At 37.5% G+C, this 18,408-nt stretch overlaps 1 protein-coding gene across 9 annotated transcripts in view; it reads left to right on the forward strand.

The window, feature by feature from the left end:
* BCAS3 (BCAS3 microtubule associated cell migration factor) overlaps window positions 1-18,408 on the forward strand; it is a 657,493-nt gene that overhangs the window by 71,937 nt on the left and 567,148 nt on the right. For all 9 annotated transcript variants that reach the window (XM_053567923.1, XM_053567926.1, XM_053567929.1 and 6 more), the window contains exon 6: window positions 10,283-10,364. In XM_053567923.1, the coding sequence (XP_053423898.1) occupies window positions 10,283-10,364 (82 nt within the window). The remainder of the gene's footprint in view (window positions 1-10,282; window positions 10,365-18,408) is intronic.

The raw sequence follows: 18,408 nt of genomic DNA on the forward strand, positions 1-18,408 counted from the left end.
TGCGTATGTTAAACCAGCCTTGCATCCCTGGGATGAAGCCTACTTGATCATGATGAATGACTTTTTTGATGATAAGCTGTAATCTATTGGCTAGGATTTTGTTGAGAATTTTTGCGTCTATGTTCATGAGTGAGATTGGTCTGAAATTCTCCTTTTTGTTTGGGTCTTTTCCTGGTTTTGGTATCAGGGTGATGTTTGCTTCATAGAATGTGTTGGGGAAGATTCCTTCTTCCTCAATTTTTTGGAATAATTTCTGCAGTACAGGAATAAGCTCTTCCTTGAAGGTTTGATAGAATTCTGGAGTGAAGCCATCTGGACCAGGGCATTTTTTGGTTGGAAGATTTTTTATTGTTTCTTTGATCTCAGTGCTTGAAATTGGTCTGTTCAGGAGCTCTATTTCTTCCTGGCTGAGTCTAGGGAGAGGGTGTGATTCCAAATATTGATCCATTTCTTTCACATTGTCAAATTTCTGGGCATAGAGTTTCTGGTAGTATTCAGAGATGATCTCTTGTATCTCTGTGGGATCAGTTGTTATTTCCCCTTTATCATTTCTGATTGAAGTTACTAGAGATTTTACTTTTCTATTCCTTGTTAGTCTGGCCAATGGTTTATCTATTTTATTTATTTTTTCAAAAAACCAACTCCTTGTTTCATTAATTTTCTGAATGATTCTTTTGTTTTCAATTTCATTGATCTCTGATTTGATTTTGGATATTTCTTTTCTTCTACTGAGTTTAGGCTTAGATTGTTCTTCTTTTTCCAATTCCATAAGATCTCTTGTGAGATTGTTGATGTGCTCTCTTTCTGTTTTTCGAATGTAGGCATCTAAAGCGATGAATTTTCCTCTCAAAACTGCTTTTGCAGTATCCCACAGGTTTTGGTAGCTTGTGTCTTCATTGTTGTTATGCTCAAGGAAGTTAATGATTTCCTGTTTTATTTCTTCCTTCACCCATCTGTTTTTCAACAGAAGATTGTTTAATTTCCATGCCTTTGGGTGGGGTCGAGCATTTTTGTTAGAGTTGAGTTCCACCTTTAGTGCCTTATGGTCTGAGAAGATACAAGGTAAAATTTCAATTCTTTTGATTCTGTTGATATTTGTTTTGTGTCCCAGGATATGATCAATTTTGGAGAATGTTCCATGGGGTGATGAGAAGAATGTATATTCTTTATCTTTGGGGTGGAGTGTTCTATATGCGTCTATCAAGCACAGTTGTTCTAGAGTCTCATTTAAGTCTTTTATATCCTTGTTTAATTTCTGTTTAGAGGATCTGTCCAGCTCTGTAAGAGGAGTGTTAAAGTCCCCTGTTATGATGGTATTATCAGATATCATATTGCTCAGACTGAGTAAGGTCTGCTTCAAGAATCTGGGAGCATTTAAATTGGGTGCATAAATATTTAGAATTGAAATGTCTTCTTGTTGTATTTTTCCCTTGACCAATATAAAGTGACCATCTTTGTCTTTTTTGACTTTAGTTGCTTTAAATCCACATGTGTCTGAAAATAAGATTGCAACTCCTCTTTTCTTCTGAATTCCATTTGCCTGAAAAATTGTCTTCCAACCCTTGACTCGGAGCTTTAATTTGTCTTTTGAAGCCAGGTGTGTTTCTTGCAGACAGCAAATGGATGGCTTGTGTTTTTTAATCCAGTCAGCCAATCTATGTCTCTTCAGTGGGGAATTCAAGCCATTAACATTTATTGAGATAATTGACAAGTGTGGTAGTATTCTATTCATCTTATTTTGTGAGAGTCCATTGCTTAGTTTTATCTTTTGCATCAGTGTGGAGGTTAGGTTCTGTCCTTTAATTTCTGAGTTCTTACTTTGCTGTTGATCCATTGTGGTGGTCAGTGTGCAGAACAGGTTGAAGTATTTCCTGTAGAGCTGGTCTTGTTGTGGCGAATTTCCTCAATGTTTGTATATCCGTAAATGATTTGATTTCTCCGTCAATTTTGAAGCTTAGCTTAGCAGGGTACAGAATTCTGGGCTGAAAATTGTTCTGTTTAAGTAGATTAAAGGTAGATGACCATTGTCTTCTTGCTTGGAAAGTTTCATTAGAGAAGTCTGCGGTCACTCTGATGGATTTGCCCCTGTAGGTCAACTGGCGCTTACTCCTGGCAGCTTGCAGAATCATTTCTTTGGTCTTGACTTTGGACAGGTTCATCACAATGTGTCTTGGAGAAGCTCGGTTAGAGTTGAGGCGACCTGGGGTCCGATATCCCTTTGAAAGCAGTGTGTCAGAATCTTTGGTGATATTTGGGAAATTTTCTTTTATAATATTCTCTAGTATGGCTTCCATTCCTCTGGGGCATTCTTCTTCCCCTTCTGGAATTCCTATAACTCGTATGTTGGAACGCTTCATAAAGTCCCATAATTCTGACAGTGAACGTTCTGCTTTCTCTCTCTTCTTTTCTGCCTCTTTTACTATCTGAGTTATCTCAAAAACTTTGTCTTCTACCTCTGAAATTCTTTCTTCTGCATGGTCTAACCTGTTGCTGATACTTTCCATTGCATCTTTAAGTTCCCTGATTGACTGTTTCATTTCCTTCAGCTCTGCTATATCCTTTTTATATTCTTCATATCGTTCATCTCTTATTTGATTCTGTTTTTGAATTTCCTTTTGGTTATTTTCCACTTTATTAACAGTTTCCTTCATTGTTTCCATCATTTCCTTCATTGTTTTCAACATGTGTATTCTAAATTCCCTTTCTGTCATTCCTAACATTTCTGTATAGGTGGAATCCTCTGCAGTAGCTACCTCATGGTCCCTTGGCGGGGTAGTTCTGGACTGGTTCTTCATGTTGCCTGGAGTTTTCTGCTGATTCTTCCTCATGGGTGATTTCTTTTATCTGTTTACTTGCCCTAATTTTCCTTTCAATTCCTCTTGCTCTTTAAGTTCTTGTGCCTGTGGACTAAGGGTTACAGGACCAGAAGGGTGAGAAGGTTTAAGAGCAAAAAAGCGATGAAAGAAATGAGGACCGAGTGATAAGAAAAAAAAAAAATGAAAAAAAAGAAAAATAGAGAAAGGAGAGTGGTTGGGTGAAAGGAATATTGACAAAAAGAAGAGAGGCACAGAAAGAGGAAGACAGAGCAATATAGGTGTACAGTAGGGTACTTTGATACAACCTTAAAAAAAAAAGAAAAAAAAAACACCTTCTGGGGGTGCCAAGTGGGGTGGTTCCCTTGAGGTCAGCAGCTCTTTGCTAACCTGATCAGACACAGTACCCCACCTCCACCAAGTAGAGAGGAAAGACAAAAATGCTATAAATCAAACCAAAACAAGCAAACAGAAAACTTTACGGGATAAAATTGGCTGGAAAAACCAAATAATAGTGGTAGAAACACTAACAAAAATGAAGTTCTGATTATTGAAATAGGCAGCAATGGGAAATTATAATTAAACTAGAAAAATTGAGAGAAAAAAGGATCTGTATGGAAAAGGTTGAACTTAAAAAACAAAACAACAATCTAGAACGTCAAAATAAACAAAAAAAACAACCAAACCAAAAAAAAAACCAAACAAACAAACAAAAAAAAAACACACATGCAACCAAAAACAAAGCAGTATGTATATGGAATTGAATATTGTCTGGGCAACACGTGGTCTTCTGGGGTATGAGATGTTAATCACAGTTCTGATACGACTGGAGGCTGCTAGTTTCTCGAACCCCAGCAGGTAGACACCCTAAATCTCTCTTCAGCCCACTTAAAAGGCACTTTGAACTTGTTCACTTACTGAGCAGAAGCTTTCTCAGGGAAGTGCTTGTTGCTGGAATCACTGCTGAAGTGGCCATCCACTTACCCTGTGTGTCAAAACTGGTCTCCCTCTGCCCCCGAGGGTTAGGGCTGCAAGGCGGCTCAGACCCCGCCCTTAGGCTACTTGGTCGCTGGGTTACCAGCTCCCACCCAATTCCAGCTCTGCGACCCTGAGGGCGGAGCTTGCCAGGGCAGATCGCTCACAATGTCTGCCTGTGACCCAGAGCCAAACTCTATTAGCTTCGTCTGGCTCAGCGGCTCAGACTGGGGCCCTAGACAAAGGCCAAAGTTCTCCGCACTCCCGCTCAGGCTCTCCCCAAGGCAGTTCAGCTGAGTGCCAAGTCCAAAGACACCAAAACAGTTCACAGGTAAGGCCTTTCTGGTTTGCAGTCTCGCTGCTACTGAACTTACAGTTGCGGGCGGGTTTAGGCGGATTGAACACACGCGACCATTTGCCGGTTTTCCACTGTTTTAGTCCTCCTCTTGGGGTCCAGAAGTCTCTCGCTGACTCCCTGTATCCTCTCAGGGGTGATGATAGGCAGATCCCACCAGCCAGAGATGCCTGGAGTCCTATATCCCCAGACTCACAGTGCCCAGATGCAAGGAAGCTGTTACTCGGCTGCCATCTTGCTCCTCCCCCCATCGATGAAGGGATTTTCAAGACAAAAGTTATATCATCTGCTCTGGTGGAAAGCCATTCATTGTAAATAATGACCATTTGTTTATATAATTACTTTGAGGCAGCATTATATATCCATAGGGTGTTGATTCATGCGTTTCATTCACCATGCATCAATTGATTTAAATCCATAATTTGTTCTATACACCCACCAGAATGGCTAAGACTAGTTGTTGGCTAGGATGATGAGGAACAGAGAGAACCCTCATACATTTCTGGTTGAAGTGTAAATTGGTACAATCCTATTAGAAGACATTTTTTAAAATTTATAAAAGGTGCACATATGCCTACCCTGATATTCTTGCATAGAAGCAATTACTGTACTAGATACATATGCAAAAGAAATACAGAGATATGCACACATGTTTACTCAAGAACATTTGCAAGAATCTTCATAGTAATATTCTTTATATTTTCAAAATGGTAAAATAATATTTCTCATACAGCTATATAATGGGCAGATGTTCTAAATTTTATTTAACTCATTTCTTAATGAGGGATTTGGGAAGTTATAGCTGGCTCAAAGGAGAAGGCAAAGATCAAATATAGGCAATTAGGAATACCGAAATGAATTTCCTAATAGATGCAAGCCTCATATTAATATCCTGTTGGTACTACAACATACTGTTTGGAATTATCTTTTTTACAAAACGGAAATCAATTTTATCTCTATCAGACAAAATTTATTTGTATCTCTAAGCACAAGAATCTATGGCATTATTATCAGCTTTCTGCAACTTGGAGGATTGTAAAATACCCCAAAGACAAAGGTGTAGATCCTTATAGAATCAGATAAGGCCAAAGGGTCACTAGAGAATCCTGGTAATCCAGTTAATAACCTTGCACTAATCTTTTTCCCATTAAAAAATCTTTCACAGGGCGGCACCTGTGGCTCAGTGAGTAGGGCGCCGGCCCCATATGCCGAGGGTGGCGGGTTCAAACCCAGCCCCGGTCAAACTGCAACAAAAAATAGCTGGGCGTTGTGGCGGGCGCCTGTAGTCCCAGCTGCTTGGGAGGCTGAGGCAAGAGAATCGCGTAAGCCCAAGAGTTAGAGGTTGCTGTGAGCCGTGTGACGCCACGGCACTCTACCCGAGGGCAGTATAGTGAGACTCTGTCTCTACCAAAAAAAAAAAAAAAAAAAAATCTTTCACAATTTCCCTTGAAATCGTAAGAGCCAAAAACTAGAGGCCAAAAATTCAAAAGACCCCTGAAGCCCATGAATAGTAGAATGGAAGAAATTGTATTTTCAACAGTGGAAGTCTATATAGCAATAGGGATTAAAAAGTACAATCCTTGGCAGCACCCGTAGCTCAGTGGGTAGGGCACCGGCCACATACACCAAGGCTGGTGGATTCGAACCTGGCCTGGGCCAGCTAAAACAACAATGACAACTGCAACGGCAACAACAAAAATATCTGGGCATTGTAGTGGGTGCCTGTAGTCTCAGCTACTTGGGAGGCTGAGGCAGGAGAACTGCTTAAGCCCAAGAGTTTGAGGTTGCTGTGAGCCGTGACATCATGGCACTCCAGCTTGAGATTCTGTCTCAAAAAAAGAAAAAAAAAAAGCTACAATCCCATGCAATAACATGAATTAATTTCATAAGCATAGTAATGTTTGAAAGAAGTGATACACAGGAGTGCGTATTTTGTGAGCCCATTAAAATAAAGGTCAACAAATAGAGTTTATATAACTTGTTACGGATCAGGATGGTGGTCATGGTCCCTTGAGTTGGGTTTATGCCTGGGAAGGGACACAGCAGGAACTTCTGAGTATCCACTCTGTTCTTTCTTGATGTCTGTCAGTACAGAGGTATATTAACACTGGAAACTCATTAAGCTCCACAGATACTTATCAGTTAAGGTATTTTTTTCAGTGTTTCTTATCTTTCAGTAAAGTTTACTAAAAAAATCATTTGCAGACATCAAACATCCATTTAACCAGTATCTACAGGGGAAGGTAGAGTATGAATATGTAATCTTGTCCTAATCCTGTGGTATTGTAGAGCAGTATTTTTATTGTCATTAGTATTTGATTGAATTTTCTGTATTGTAGTCTGATAGTCTATGAAAAGTCCTCTGAAGACTAGATGAACTTCATTTGCTTTTAGAGAATTCTAGAAGCCCTCCCTGAACTTTTATAGCCTTTTCTGTGTGTATGTTATTGACTCGGCTGTTGTAATTTCCTTTTGCCTTAGATTGAGTTGTGAGATTCTAAAATTGTACTCCCCCTGCCCCCCTTTTTGGTTTGGTATGTCATTTGCATATTTTCGCCATGCGAAAGCTATTTTCTATGGTTGGAAAGGATTTTTTTTACTACAGTGTGAACAAATCATTCTTTGTTCTCCTTATTGTGCCTCCAAACTGGTACGTCCGGTTTATGCCCCAAACAACAAAAGTCTGTCATCAGAAATTAAAATGCCAGTAAGAACAAAGGCAGGGACCATGAAGAGCTCTTGGAGAGGTTTCCTCCCAGTCCGCTCCTCTTCCCAAGTTACCACAGTTGCCAGGAAGTTGGAACATTGCTTGGTTTAGTCCTTCCTCGCAGTTCTGCTCTTGTATATATTGTTATTGTTGGTTTAAAAGTGAACTTACAGCTTCATAGAATTCTTTTCAGGATCTATTAAATTCTTATATCTGAGATGCTTTCTCATTTTCAATCAATGAGCTCTTTTTAAGAGCCTAAGATTCAATTTTGAGAAAATATGTTGAGTGTTTTAATAATGAAGGTTTTTTTTGAGACAGAAAAAAAATACCGAAATGACAAATACTTGTCACCTTAGTAGAGTGCAGTGACACCATTGCAGCTCACTGCAACCTCAAACTCCTGAGCTCAAGTGATCCTTGTGGCTTAGCCTACTGAGTAGCTGGGAATACAGGCGTGTACACCACCACACCTGGCTAAATGTTCTATTTTTGGTGGAGGGTGGGTCTTGTGCTTGCTCAGTCTGATAAAAAAAAAAAATCAGTCTTAATACACATTAATTGTAAAGCAAAATTATCAGTGAACATACTTTATAATGAGGTAATTCAGAATGGTAGCAAATACAGTCTTTTAAGGACATATTTATCCTCTGTGTGTCTTTCTAAAATGTACACAGCTTGGTACTGTGGTATACTGTGTTAGCGATGTTTCTGTTTTGAAATGGTATTCTAATGTACAGTTTGCACATACCACTTAGACAGTTGTTTCCTCTGGGAAGTTGGACATTTGTGACTCACATGGGGTAGTTTAGAATTATGCTTCTAGTTTCAGTAGGTTGCACAGCCAAGATTTTAATATATTTACAACTATCTGTAAATGTAACATAATATTTCTCCCCTCTTTCCTTCCCCTATGTTATAATTAAACAAAGATTCTAGGACCTCAACTTAGAGGTAATGAAGAAGGGACAATGAATGTGGTGCACATTATAATCAAAACTCTGTTTTTCTTACTTGTTGGTTTTTATACAACAAGAGAGATTATAAAGAGATTTAGAATAGACAGTGGTTCTCAACCTTCCTAATGCTGCAATGTATTTTCACTGTTAAAAAGGGGTCACGACCCATAGGTTGAGAACTGCTGGAATAGAAGCTTAGGCTAGTAGGCATTTAGGTTTATTTTGAAAGTTGTTTTGCTGAAAAGCCTGGTGTGTTCAGATTTCAAAATGTTTTCCTGTGTCAAAATAAGCTCTTGCATATTAAATACAATGATACATCTTTATCATATGGTGAATATGCTAAGATAGATTTGTTTTATTGTTTATTTTTTAGTATAATTAAGTACAGCAAGTCAGTTAAATATGATTATATTTCTTTAACATTAAGGCTTTGAGAGAACCAAAAGCTAAGTGCTAGACCTCTGGCATGTGGAAATAATAAGAGAGCACAGTAGATTTAGTGTGTTAGAATACTATGATTTGTTACAAGTATAAACCTTACAGGTGAGAAGTATTTTTCACTACTCAGAATAATAACTTCAATGTCAGTTCTACAGTATTTTCATAAAACTTAATTTAAACTTTTCTTACTAATTGAAAATGCATGAATATTGGAGAAGGGTATTATTTAATCTATTTCTCAATAATTTATTTTCAAAATGTAAATGACTTGGCAATGTTTTTATTCTTCTGGCTACTGTTAAAATTTCAAATGTTACTTAGATCAGATAGCCAGTAAAGCACCTCTCATACGTCTTTTAGCATATGTTTGCTTAAAGTTAAAGAGATTAAAAAATTAAAAAGATTGTTATTTTTAGGTTTCAGAGAATGTATGATTACTACTTTGGGTGGAAGGTTGAACAAAACAACCTTTTATGGATTTTTCTTAATTTTTAATTCTGTTCTTTCGTAATTAAATGTAGGCTATAATGGCCATGGTGTTCATTTGGAAAATTAAAGGTCAGGAAGGAATTTGCAGAGTGTGTAAGTTCTTACAGTTTGCTCTACTGAATTTACAGCTTTTGTGTGTTTCATTGGTGATAGGTGGTGCTGTTGTTGCACAGTTAGTCTAGCATTCCTCAGTCCTGTGCATCCCAAGTGTTACAGAAGGATTTGTCACTGCAGCTAACAAATAAGTTGTGGTAATTATCATAAGCAAAATGAATGTGATGGTTCTTAAGGCATTGCCATCGTTTAACATTTGTAAGAAACCAAAGTATTTATAGTTTGAAGTTTTTTAATTCAGATAGAACAGAAGCTGAAAATCTAAAAAAAATAAGTAATTACTCCAATAGGCAGCTGTGTAGATTTATAGTTTAATATTGTAATATTTATAAACCTTTTATAATGTGTAAGTTTTTAATATTTTAAACTGCTTATTTGGCAGGCCTATTTTTAAACAATGCTATCAGTATGTTTCCTCTGTTGACTTTTTATCTTTATACCTTTAGTACATCTGTTGTATGTTGTTGGCTATTTAGAACTAGTTTTATAATGTTTGCCATTTTCTCCAGTGTGATATATTCCATCAAACACTAAGCAGTTGTGAAAATGTATTGAGAACTATGCAGTGCCAGGTAAGTCTAGGGAGACATTCTTACCTAATTTTAGTTTAATTTGTTCAGTACTTCGATTAATAGTTGGAAGCAGCTGTTTTCCCACTTGACACGTATTAGCATACCTTTTACCCTTTGGGTTAGTACAATACTGTGCTCTGTAAGTGAGGAGTAAGTTTGGTATGACTCAAAGCGAATGTACGTTCATGCGGTGTTTGATCTATGTGTGTAATGAAAATAACTTTTAATATTGCTTACATATAACTTTTGTTCACAGAAGGTTGAAATGAAAGGTATCCTGGAGGTCTTTTTAGCAGCTTTTCCTTCTCATTTTATAATTGCCAAAGGATATAGGCTTGTTGAGGTTAAATGATTTATTCAAGGTTAACAGATAATTAGTTGCAGAATTGTAACGTACATAAGTGATTCACATTTCAGTTAAGTGTTCTTTGTGGCATATATTGCTTTTCCTAATTTACAACATATTTATTAGCAGTGCTACAATATTTAAGTTGAGCTTTTTGGAATAGTATCATAGTTGCTTTGCTCTCAAAGGGAAGGCTGTTGTGCAGAAACTGCAGATTTCTAATTGTTTTAAAAAGTAAGATGAAAATTATAGACTTCTCGGACCTTTTCTTGTTCCTGTTAAGTGTGTGCTCTTGTAATTTTCTAAAATTGCTTATGGTAATTTAAGATATGACTTTATTTACATGTATGACCACCCATAAATGTGTGTGGGTGTATCTGTATATGTGTACATATATGTATATGTTTTAGTCAAAAAATTATGGTAAAATTTAGGAGATCTTCTTTTCCTGTAATAATGTTATGGCCTGCATTTTCATTTACTGAATTTTTCTCTGGCTTCTTTTATGCAGATCAGTGGGGAAGCACAGGAACTCTTCTCTGTTCGACATGGCCCAATTCGAGCAGCTAGAATCTTGCCTGTTCCACAGTTTGGTGAGTATAGCCCTTAAGAAAAAAACAAATCATTCGGAAAGAGTTTTTCTTTTGTTGGTCCTGGACTACAGACAGCAAGAATGATAACTAAAGCCTGTTTTCCTCTAAGTGTCCATTCCCCTTCCCCTCCTCCCCTCAAGATAAACTCTTAGCTCTGTCAGTTGAGATGGAAATAGGTAATCTTAACCAATTCAATATGGTCATTCACTTTCTGCTGTGGTTTTGATTTATCTCCATCCACTTTGATCTCGATTTAGCCTCTGCCTTTGCTGGCTCTTTCTTGAAGCCCTTTTCTCTCGGTTTTCATGGCATCGTTCTTTCCAGATCCCTTCCTTGCTGACTGTGCTGTCTTTGTTATATTTCTGGCTTAGCTTTCTTCTGTGGGTATTCCTCAGGTCTCTGTTGTTCTTGTGCCTTTGCCCTTCTTCTCAGTTATACTTATTGCCTTGGAGAGCTTGGTTTTCACTATTATCTCTGTTGCGGGTGACTCTGCTCTTTGCATCTCCAGCTATGTTGAAAGTGGAAGTTTCGGCTTTAGACTTTTCATCTTCACTTTAATAGAGAATCTTCTTAATGTTATGTTTTAACAGTATAGATGTTTTATATCTATCTAAAAAATGCAAATATGTTTGATGTTCAGTCTGTTATTTAGATGGGTAAGATATTGGGCTCTTTAAGAATTTGAGCTTTCTAAAGGTTTTATTTTCTCATTAACTTTTCTGTGTTCACTCAAGAATGTTTTTGCATAGCACTTAAAGACACAATGATATTAATCCTGTTCGAATATCTTAAAATGTTTTTAAGAAGAGGATATTAAAATATTTTAATTCTATTATATTTAAAGGTTACCCTGAAGTGGGAAAATGTTCTTTTTAAGTCTTGGAGAATAATGAATACTAAAACTTATGACAGTGTGGTTATGCATAAATAATTTTGGGGGTTAATTTCGTGATTAAATCTGCTTAAGTGAAATGGGGAGGCTGATGGAAACAGGCAATAATATCCTACAATCATGTGGAGATTTTCTCTTTTGCTTCACATAAACAGATTTCAGCTTTTTAGCTGTTTCTCCCTCACATGATCACACACGTGCTTACTCTCTTTCTGGTTTTTGTTGCATTTATATTTTGGTGAAGAAGATTCTACTAGGCCATTCTTTTCTAGAGGGATTTTTTTTTTTTTTTTTTTTTTGGCCGGGGCTGGGTTTGAACCCACCACCTCCGGCATATGGGACCGGCGCCCTACCCGCTGAGCCACAGGCGCCGCCCTTCTAGAGGGTTTTAAATAGCCAACTTCTTCTCGTTGAATGGTTGGAATCAAGCACTTTATTACTAAAGAACTCTGATATGTCTTTCTCTTTTGTATATAATTCACAGAGTTATGTGAATGTCTGAAGAGATTTTATTTATACTTATTAATTTTCAGCTTTTCTTAACTTTTGAGGCAGCTGTATTTTGTGAAAGTATCTAGTATTACTCATATAATTTTATTTACAAGTTTAGTTCACTTTCCCATTTAAAAACAGATTTTTTTCTCTTCTATAATAAGCGTATTTAAAAGTATAAATGGTTTATGAAGTGAGTGTATGATGCCCCATAATCATATCATTGTATACACTTATGATTTAATAAAAAAAAAAAAATAAATAAAAGTATATTAGATTTAAAACATAGTTTTACATGGGTAATTGTTCTGTTGCAACTTGAACAAATCAGTTGTGTGTAGCTATTATTGTATTTGATTAATTTTTTAGATTTTTTTTTTAAAGACTAGTGAAATATAGTCCTGATAAGGGGGAAAGAGTAGAACAAGGAGTTTAATCTGTAACTGACTGTGAACAATCACTTGCTGTAATTCACTGCCTTCGAACCAGCCTTTTAGATTTTTTTATTTCCAAAGTGATATGTGCAACTGATCACATAAGGCATAATGAAAAGGTAGTAATGCCCCCCTGCCCTCTTTTACCCATTTTGCTTTATTCCTTCATTATGATAGAAGGATGTGTGGGAAATCTTGTCAGTTGGAAGATGTCTTTATTCTACTTTGACTCTTGATTGATAATTTGGATAGGTAACAAATACTTGTTTATAATAATATCTCAGAATTTTGAAGGCATTCGTTTACTTTTGTTGAAAACTCAGAGGCCATTTTGCTACCTTTTCATTGTTTATGGCTTCTTTTTCTTTCTGAGAACTCAGAATTTTGGCTGTTTCCCATGTTTTGAAACTTTGCAGCCTGTGTCTGATTCGTATATTTTCCTAGCCTCTTCAATTTGGAAGAGTAAGTTCAATAATTTTCAGAAAATTTCTTAGATTTTTATTGTTGATAATTTCTTCCCTTTAGTTTTTTTTGTTCTTTCTTTCTATGACTTGTATTATTTGGGTGTTAAATCCCCTGTACTGGTTAATTTTGTTTTTTGAGACAGTCTCACTTTGTTGTCCTCAGTAGAGTACTGTGATGTCACGGCTCACAGCAACCTCCAACTCTTGGGCTTAGGCAATTCTCTTACTTCAGCCTCCTGAGTAGCTGGGACTACAGGCACCTGCCACAATGCCTGGATATTTTTTGTTGCAATTGTTGCTGCTTTTTTAGCTGGCTGGGTCCGGGTTCGAATGTGTCACCCTCAGTATATGGGGCCAGCGCCCTACCCACTGAGCCACAGGCGCTGCCCTCTGGTTAGATTTTTTAAAAATCACTTCTTTCTTGTTCTTTTTAGATTGTTCCAGTATGGCTTACTAAAGCTACTATCGAATAATTGTCTTCTGCTATCATGTTTTTCTAATACTCAACTTCTCATATCTAATACTTTCCTTCTTCCCTCCCTTCTCTTCCCTCACTTCTCCCTCTTTTCCTTCCCTCCCATCCTTCTGTTCATTTTTCCTTCTTTCTTGGTATGATTTACATATAAATATTAGTATTTTAATTAGTTATATTAGTTAACTTATATTTACATATAAATATTAGTAATTTAATTATTAGTATGGATAAACAGAATCTAGTGATATAGAGAAAGAACTATACACCAGGGTGAACTGAGATTTTTTCCAGGAATAAAAAGGTGGTTAATATTTGCAAAATAAACAGTGTAATTTATCATATTAGAATGAAGAAGAAAGCATATATGATCATCTCAGTAGAAGTAGAAAAAATGCCTTTTCCAAAATTCAGTAGCCATTTATGATAAAAAGTTTCAGTGAACTAAGAGTATAAAGAAACATTGTAAATATATAAAGGTTATCTATGTAATTTGTACCAGAATGTTTATTGCAGCCCAATTCATAATAGCTAAGTCATGGAAAAAGCCCAAGTGCCCATCGATCCACGAATGGATTAATAAATTGTGGTATATGTATACCATGGAATACTATGCAGCCTTAAAGAAAGATGGAGACTTTACCTCTTTCATGTTTACATGGATGGAGCTGGAACATATTCTTCTTAGTAAAGTATCCCAAGAATGGAAGAAAAAATACCCAAAGTACACAGCCCTACTATGAAACTAATTTGGGACTCTCACATGAAAGCTATAACCCAGCTACAACTTAACAATAGGGGGAAGTGGGAAAGGGAGGGGGTGGGTAGAGGGAGGGGAATCGGTGGGATCACACCTGTGGTGCATATTACAGGGGTATTTGTGAAACTTGGTAAATGTAGAATGTAAATGTTTTGGCACAGTAACTGAGATAACGCCGGAAAGGCTATGTTAACCACTGTGATAAAAATGTGTCAAATGGTTTATGAAGTGAGTGTATGATGCCCCATAATCATATCATTGTATACAGTTATGATTTAATAAAAAAATTAAAAAAAAAAGTTATCTATGTAAAAGTCTACAGTGAACATCATAATCATTGGTGATATATTGATTACTTTCTGGCTGAGTTTGGAATGCTTTCTGTCACCAGTTCAATTTACTACAGTTCTTAGCCATTACAATAAGTCAAGAAAACTAAATGGCATTAAAAATTAGAAAGATGTAAATTGTCTTTATTTATTGATAACATGATTATATATGTAGAAAATGCAATGGAACTTATAAACTATTAGAATTAATACATTTAGCAGAATTAGTGCATACAAGGCTCATTGTACCATTTGTGAGCTAATCCCCTCACTATGTGTTTTTCCAGCATGAACTTTTTCTGCCATTCTTACCCTGTCCTCCCTACTAGTTGTCACAGCATTCCTCTGCATACTTTATTTCTTTCATTTCCTTAAATGGTCCATCTTCTTTTTTTTTTAGAGACAGAGTCTTACTTTATTGTCCTGGGTAGAGTGCTGTGGTGTCACAGCTCACAGCAACCTCCAACTCCTGGGCTTAGGTGATTCTCTTGCCTCAGCCTCTCAAGTAGCTGGAACTACAGGCACCCACCACAATGCCTGGCTATTTTTTGTTGCAGTTTGGCTGGGGCCGGGTTTGAACCTGCCACCCTTGGTATATGGGGCCAGCATCCTACCCACTGAGCCACAGACACCGCCTAATCCATCTTCTTCTTCTACCTTTTTTTTTTTTTTTTTTGAGACAGAGCCTCAAGCTGTCACCCTGGGTAGAGTGCCGTAGCATCACAGCTCACAGCAACTTCCAACTCTTGGGCTCAAGCGATTCTCCACCTCTGCCTCCCAAGTAGCTGAGAATACAGGCGCCTGCCACAATGCCCGGCCATATATATATATGGCCATATATATATATGTATTTTTTTTTTTTGGTTGCAGCTGTCATAGTTGTTTGGTGGGGCTGGGCTTGATTCGAACCCTCCAGCTCAGGTATATGTGGCTGGCGCCTTAGTCGCTTGAGCCACACGTGCCGAGCCTCCCTCTTCTTTTTTTTGGACTTCGCATTTGCTGTGTCCTCTTCTGGAAAATTCATGTCTTTCAAACCCTTCTTGCTCCTTATTCATAGTCAGTAGTATGTGCTCCCATAGGACTTAATGGTTTTTTGTTGTTGTTGTTGAGCTGGAGTTTCATTCCATCACCCTGGGTAGAGTGGTGTGGTGTCATAGCTCACTGCAATGTCAAACTCTTGGGTTCAAGTGATCCTCTTGCCTCAGCTTCCTAAGTAGCTGGGATGACAGGCACCCACCACAATGCCTGGCTGGTTTTTCTATTTTTTTTTTCCAATTCAGGAAATTTTAGTTTTTTTTTTTTTTTTTTTCAGGTTAATGTGAGGGTATAAATGACTAGGTTACAATATATGGATATGTTAGGTAGAGTCCCTCTTGTAGTTGTGTTCCTCACCCAAAAGGTGTGCCAGTATCCTTACACTGTGTCCATTTATAGTTTTTCTATTTTTAGTAGAGACGGAGTCTTGCTCTTGTTCAGGCTTGTCTTGAACTCCTGAGCTCTAGCAATCTACCCTTTCTTTCTTTTGCAATCTACTTTCTTTGCAGTCTAGTAATCTACTTCTTTCTTTTTTTTGCAGTTTTTTGCCAGGGCTGGGTTTGAACCCGCCACCTCCGGTATATGGGGCCAGCGCCCTACTCCTTTGAGCCACAGGCACCGCCCTAATTTTTGTATTTTCAGTAGAGACAGAGTCTCACTCTTGGTCAGGGTGGTCTCCAACTTTTGACCTCAAGGAATCCTCTTGCCTCTCCCTCCTAGAGTGCTGGGATTACAGGTGTGAGCCACCACCCTGGACCTTCCCTGGCTCTTTATGGCTACAATCAACAATTGATCACTTTCAGCCAGGTGTGGCATATGCCTATCATCTCAGCTATTAGCAAGGCTGAGGTGGGAGGATTGCTTGATGCCAGCCTGGGTAATGTAGCAAGACTGAATCATTAAAAAAAAAAAAGGAAGATAGAAACAAAATTCATTACTTTTTAAAGTAATGTACACCTGCTTTAGAATTTTTCAACAATATTCCAGAAAGCTATAATACTTTATATTATCTTATCAGATAAAAACTGTTACTAATAGGGCTGCGCCTGTGGCTCAGTCGGTAAGGTGCCGGCCCCATATACCGAGGGTGGCGGGTTCAAACCTGGCCCCGGCCAAACTGCAACCAAAAAATAGCCGGGCGTTGTGGCAGGTGCCTGTAGTCCCAGCTACTCGGGAAGCTGAGGCAAGAGAATCGCCTTAAGCCCAGGAGTTGGAGGTTGCTGTGAGCTGTGTGAGGCCACAGCACTCTACTGAGGGCCATAAAGTGAGACTCTGTCTCTACAAAAAAAACCAAAAAAAACTGTTACTAATAATCTTTCTATTATGTCCTCCTGAAACATAGTTCCAACTAAAATAAATTCTTCTTATTCTGTACTGTAAGTAGCCATTTTGGTTTATAATGCTTCACTTGTGTAATAACATTTATTGATATGTATATTTTAATACACAAGTAAAAATTTTATATAATTATAGACTTTATGCTCATAAATGTTATTTCTGAAGAATTGGATCAGAGGAAATCCTCACTTTCTTTAATATGTTTTTAATTTCTTAAAGTAGGGATCACGTAGGAAGGGCTGAGGCAGGAAGACCACTTGAGCTCAGGAGTTTGAGGTTGCAGTGAGCTGTGATGATGCCACCGCACTCTAGCCAGGATGACAGAGCAAGGTTGTGTCTTAAAAAAGGAAAAAGAAAGAAAAGAGTAAGGAACATGTAATTCTAACCACTGGAAATATTTGTTATAAAAATTAAAGTAATACTGAAATACAGAAAGTGAAAATTCACGTAATCCTGTGTTACCACTGATAAGCCCGATTATTTCTTTCTTTTCAGATATTGAGTATGTTCTGTGGGCATATAATATTAACAATTTATGGTAAATATTTCTAGATTTTACCCCTTAACTATTCATATTATTATATTATTATATCCTAGGCCTGATTCAATTTCTTTACATATACTATGTGTTTTTGCTAATGGGGTGTGTAGGGTGTATAGGTTTTTCCATAGAAGCTTATGTTGTGACCGTTGTTTCATTTCAAAACTTATTAAATGGGACTTAATTAAACTGAAAAGCTTCTGTACAGCTAAGGAAGCAACAACCAAAACAAATAGACAAGCTTCAGAATGGGAAAAGATATTTGCGAATTATGAATCAGACAAAAGCTTGATATCTAGGATCTACAGAGGACTCAAATTAATCAACAAAAAAAGACGCAACAATCCCATACATCAGTGAGCAAGAGACATGAATAGAACTTTCTCTAAAGAAGACAGACGAATGGCTAACAAACATATGAAAAAAGGCTCATCATCCCTAATCATCAGAAAAATGCAAATCAGAACTACCCTGAGATGTCACCTAATCCCAGTGAGAACGGCCCACATCACAGTCTCAAAGCTGCAGATGCTGGCATGGATGTGGAGAGAAGGGAACACTTTTACACTGTTGGTGGGACTGCAAACCAAAACAACCTTTTTGGAGGGAAGTATGGAGAATCCTCAAAGAACTCAAATTAGACCTCCCATTTGATCCTGCAGTCCCATTACTAGCCATCTACCCAGAAGAAAAAATATCCTTTTATCATAAGGACACTTGCACTAGACTGTTTATCGCAGGTCAATTTACAAATGCCAAAATGTGGAAACAACCTAAATGCCCACCACCCCGGAATGGATTAACAAGCTGTTGTATATGTGTACCATGGAATACTATTCAGCCATTATTAATCTTTTCAATCTTTGCCTATCTGGATGTCAGAAAATCCTATTCATATGTAATTTTTTGATCTTTGATGACTAAGGAGGGCAGAAAATCCTCCTTTCTGCTATTTATATTTATTATATTAATATCATACTTTTTTGTGTTCTTCATTTCTTATTGGCTTGAGCTTGATTTTAAGTTACTCTTTAGTTTCATGGTGAGAAAATCCCGCTTTGTATCACCATATCTAATTTTATTTTATTTATTTATTTTTGAGGCAGTTTTGCTATGTCGCCCTCGGTAGGGTGCTGTGGCATCACAGTTTGCAGCAACCTCAAACTCTTGGGCTTAAGCAATTCTCTTGCCTCAGCCTCCCAAGTAGCTGGGACTACATATGCCCGCCACAATGCCCGCTATTATATTTTTGTTGTTTGTTTAGCAGGCCAGGGCTGTGTTCGAACC

Source organism: Nycticebus coucang, chromosome 18 (assembly GCF_027406575.1).
Source record: "Nycticebus coucang isolate mNycCou1 chromosome 18, mNycCou1.pri, whole genome shotgun sequence".
Taxonomy (NCBI): domain Eukaryota; kingdom Metazoa; phylum Chordata; class Mammalia; order Primates; family Lorisidae; genus Nycticebus; species Nycticebus coucang.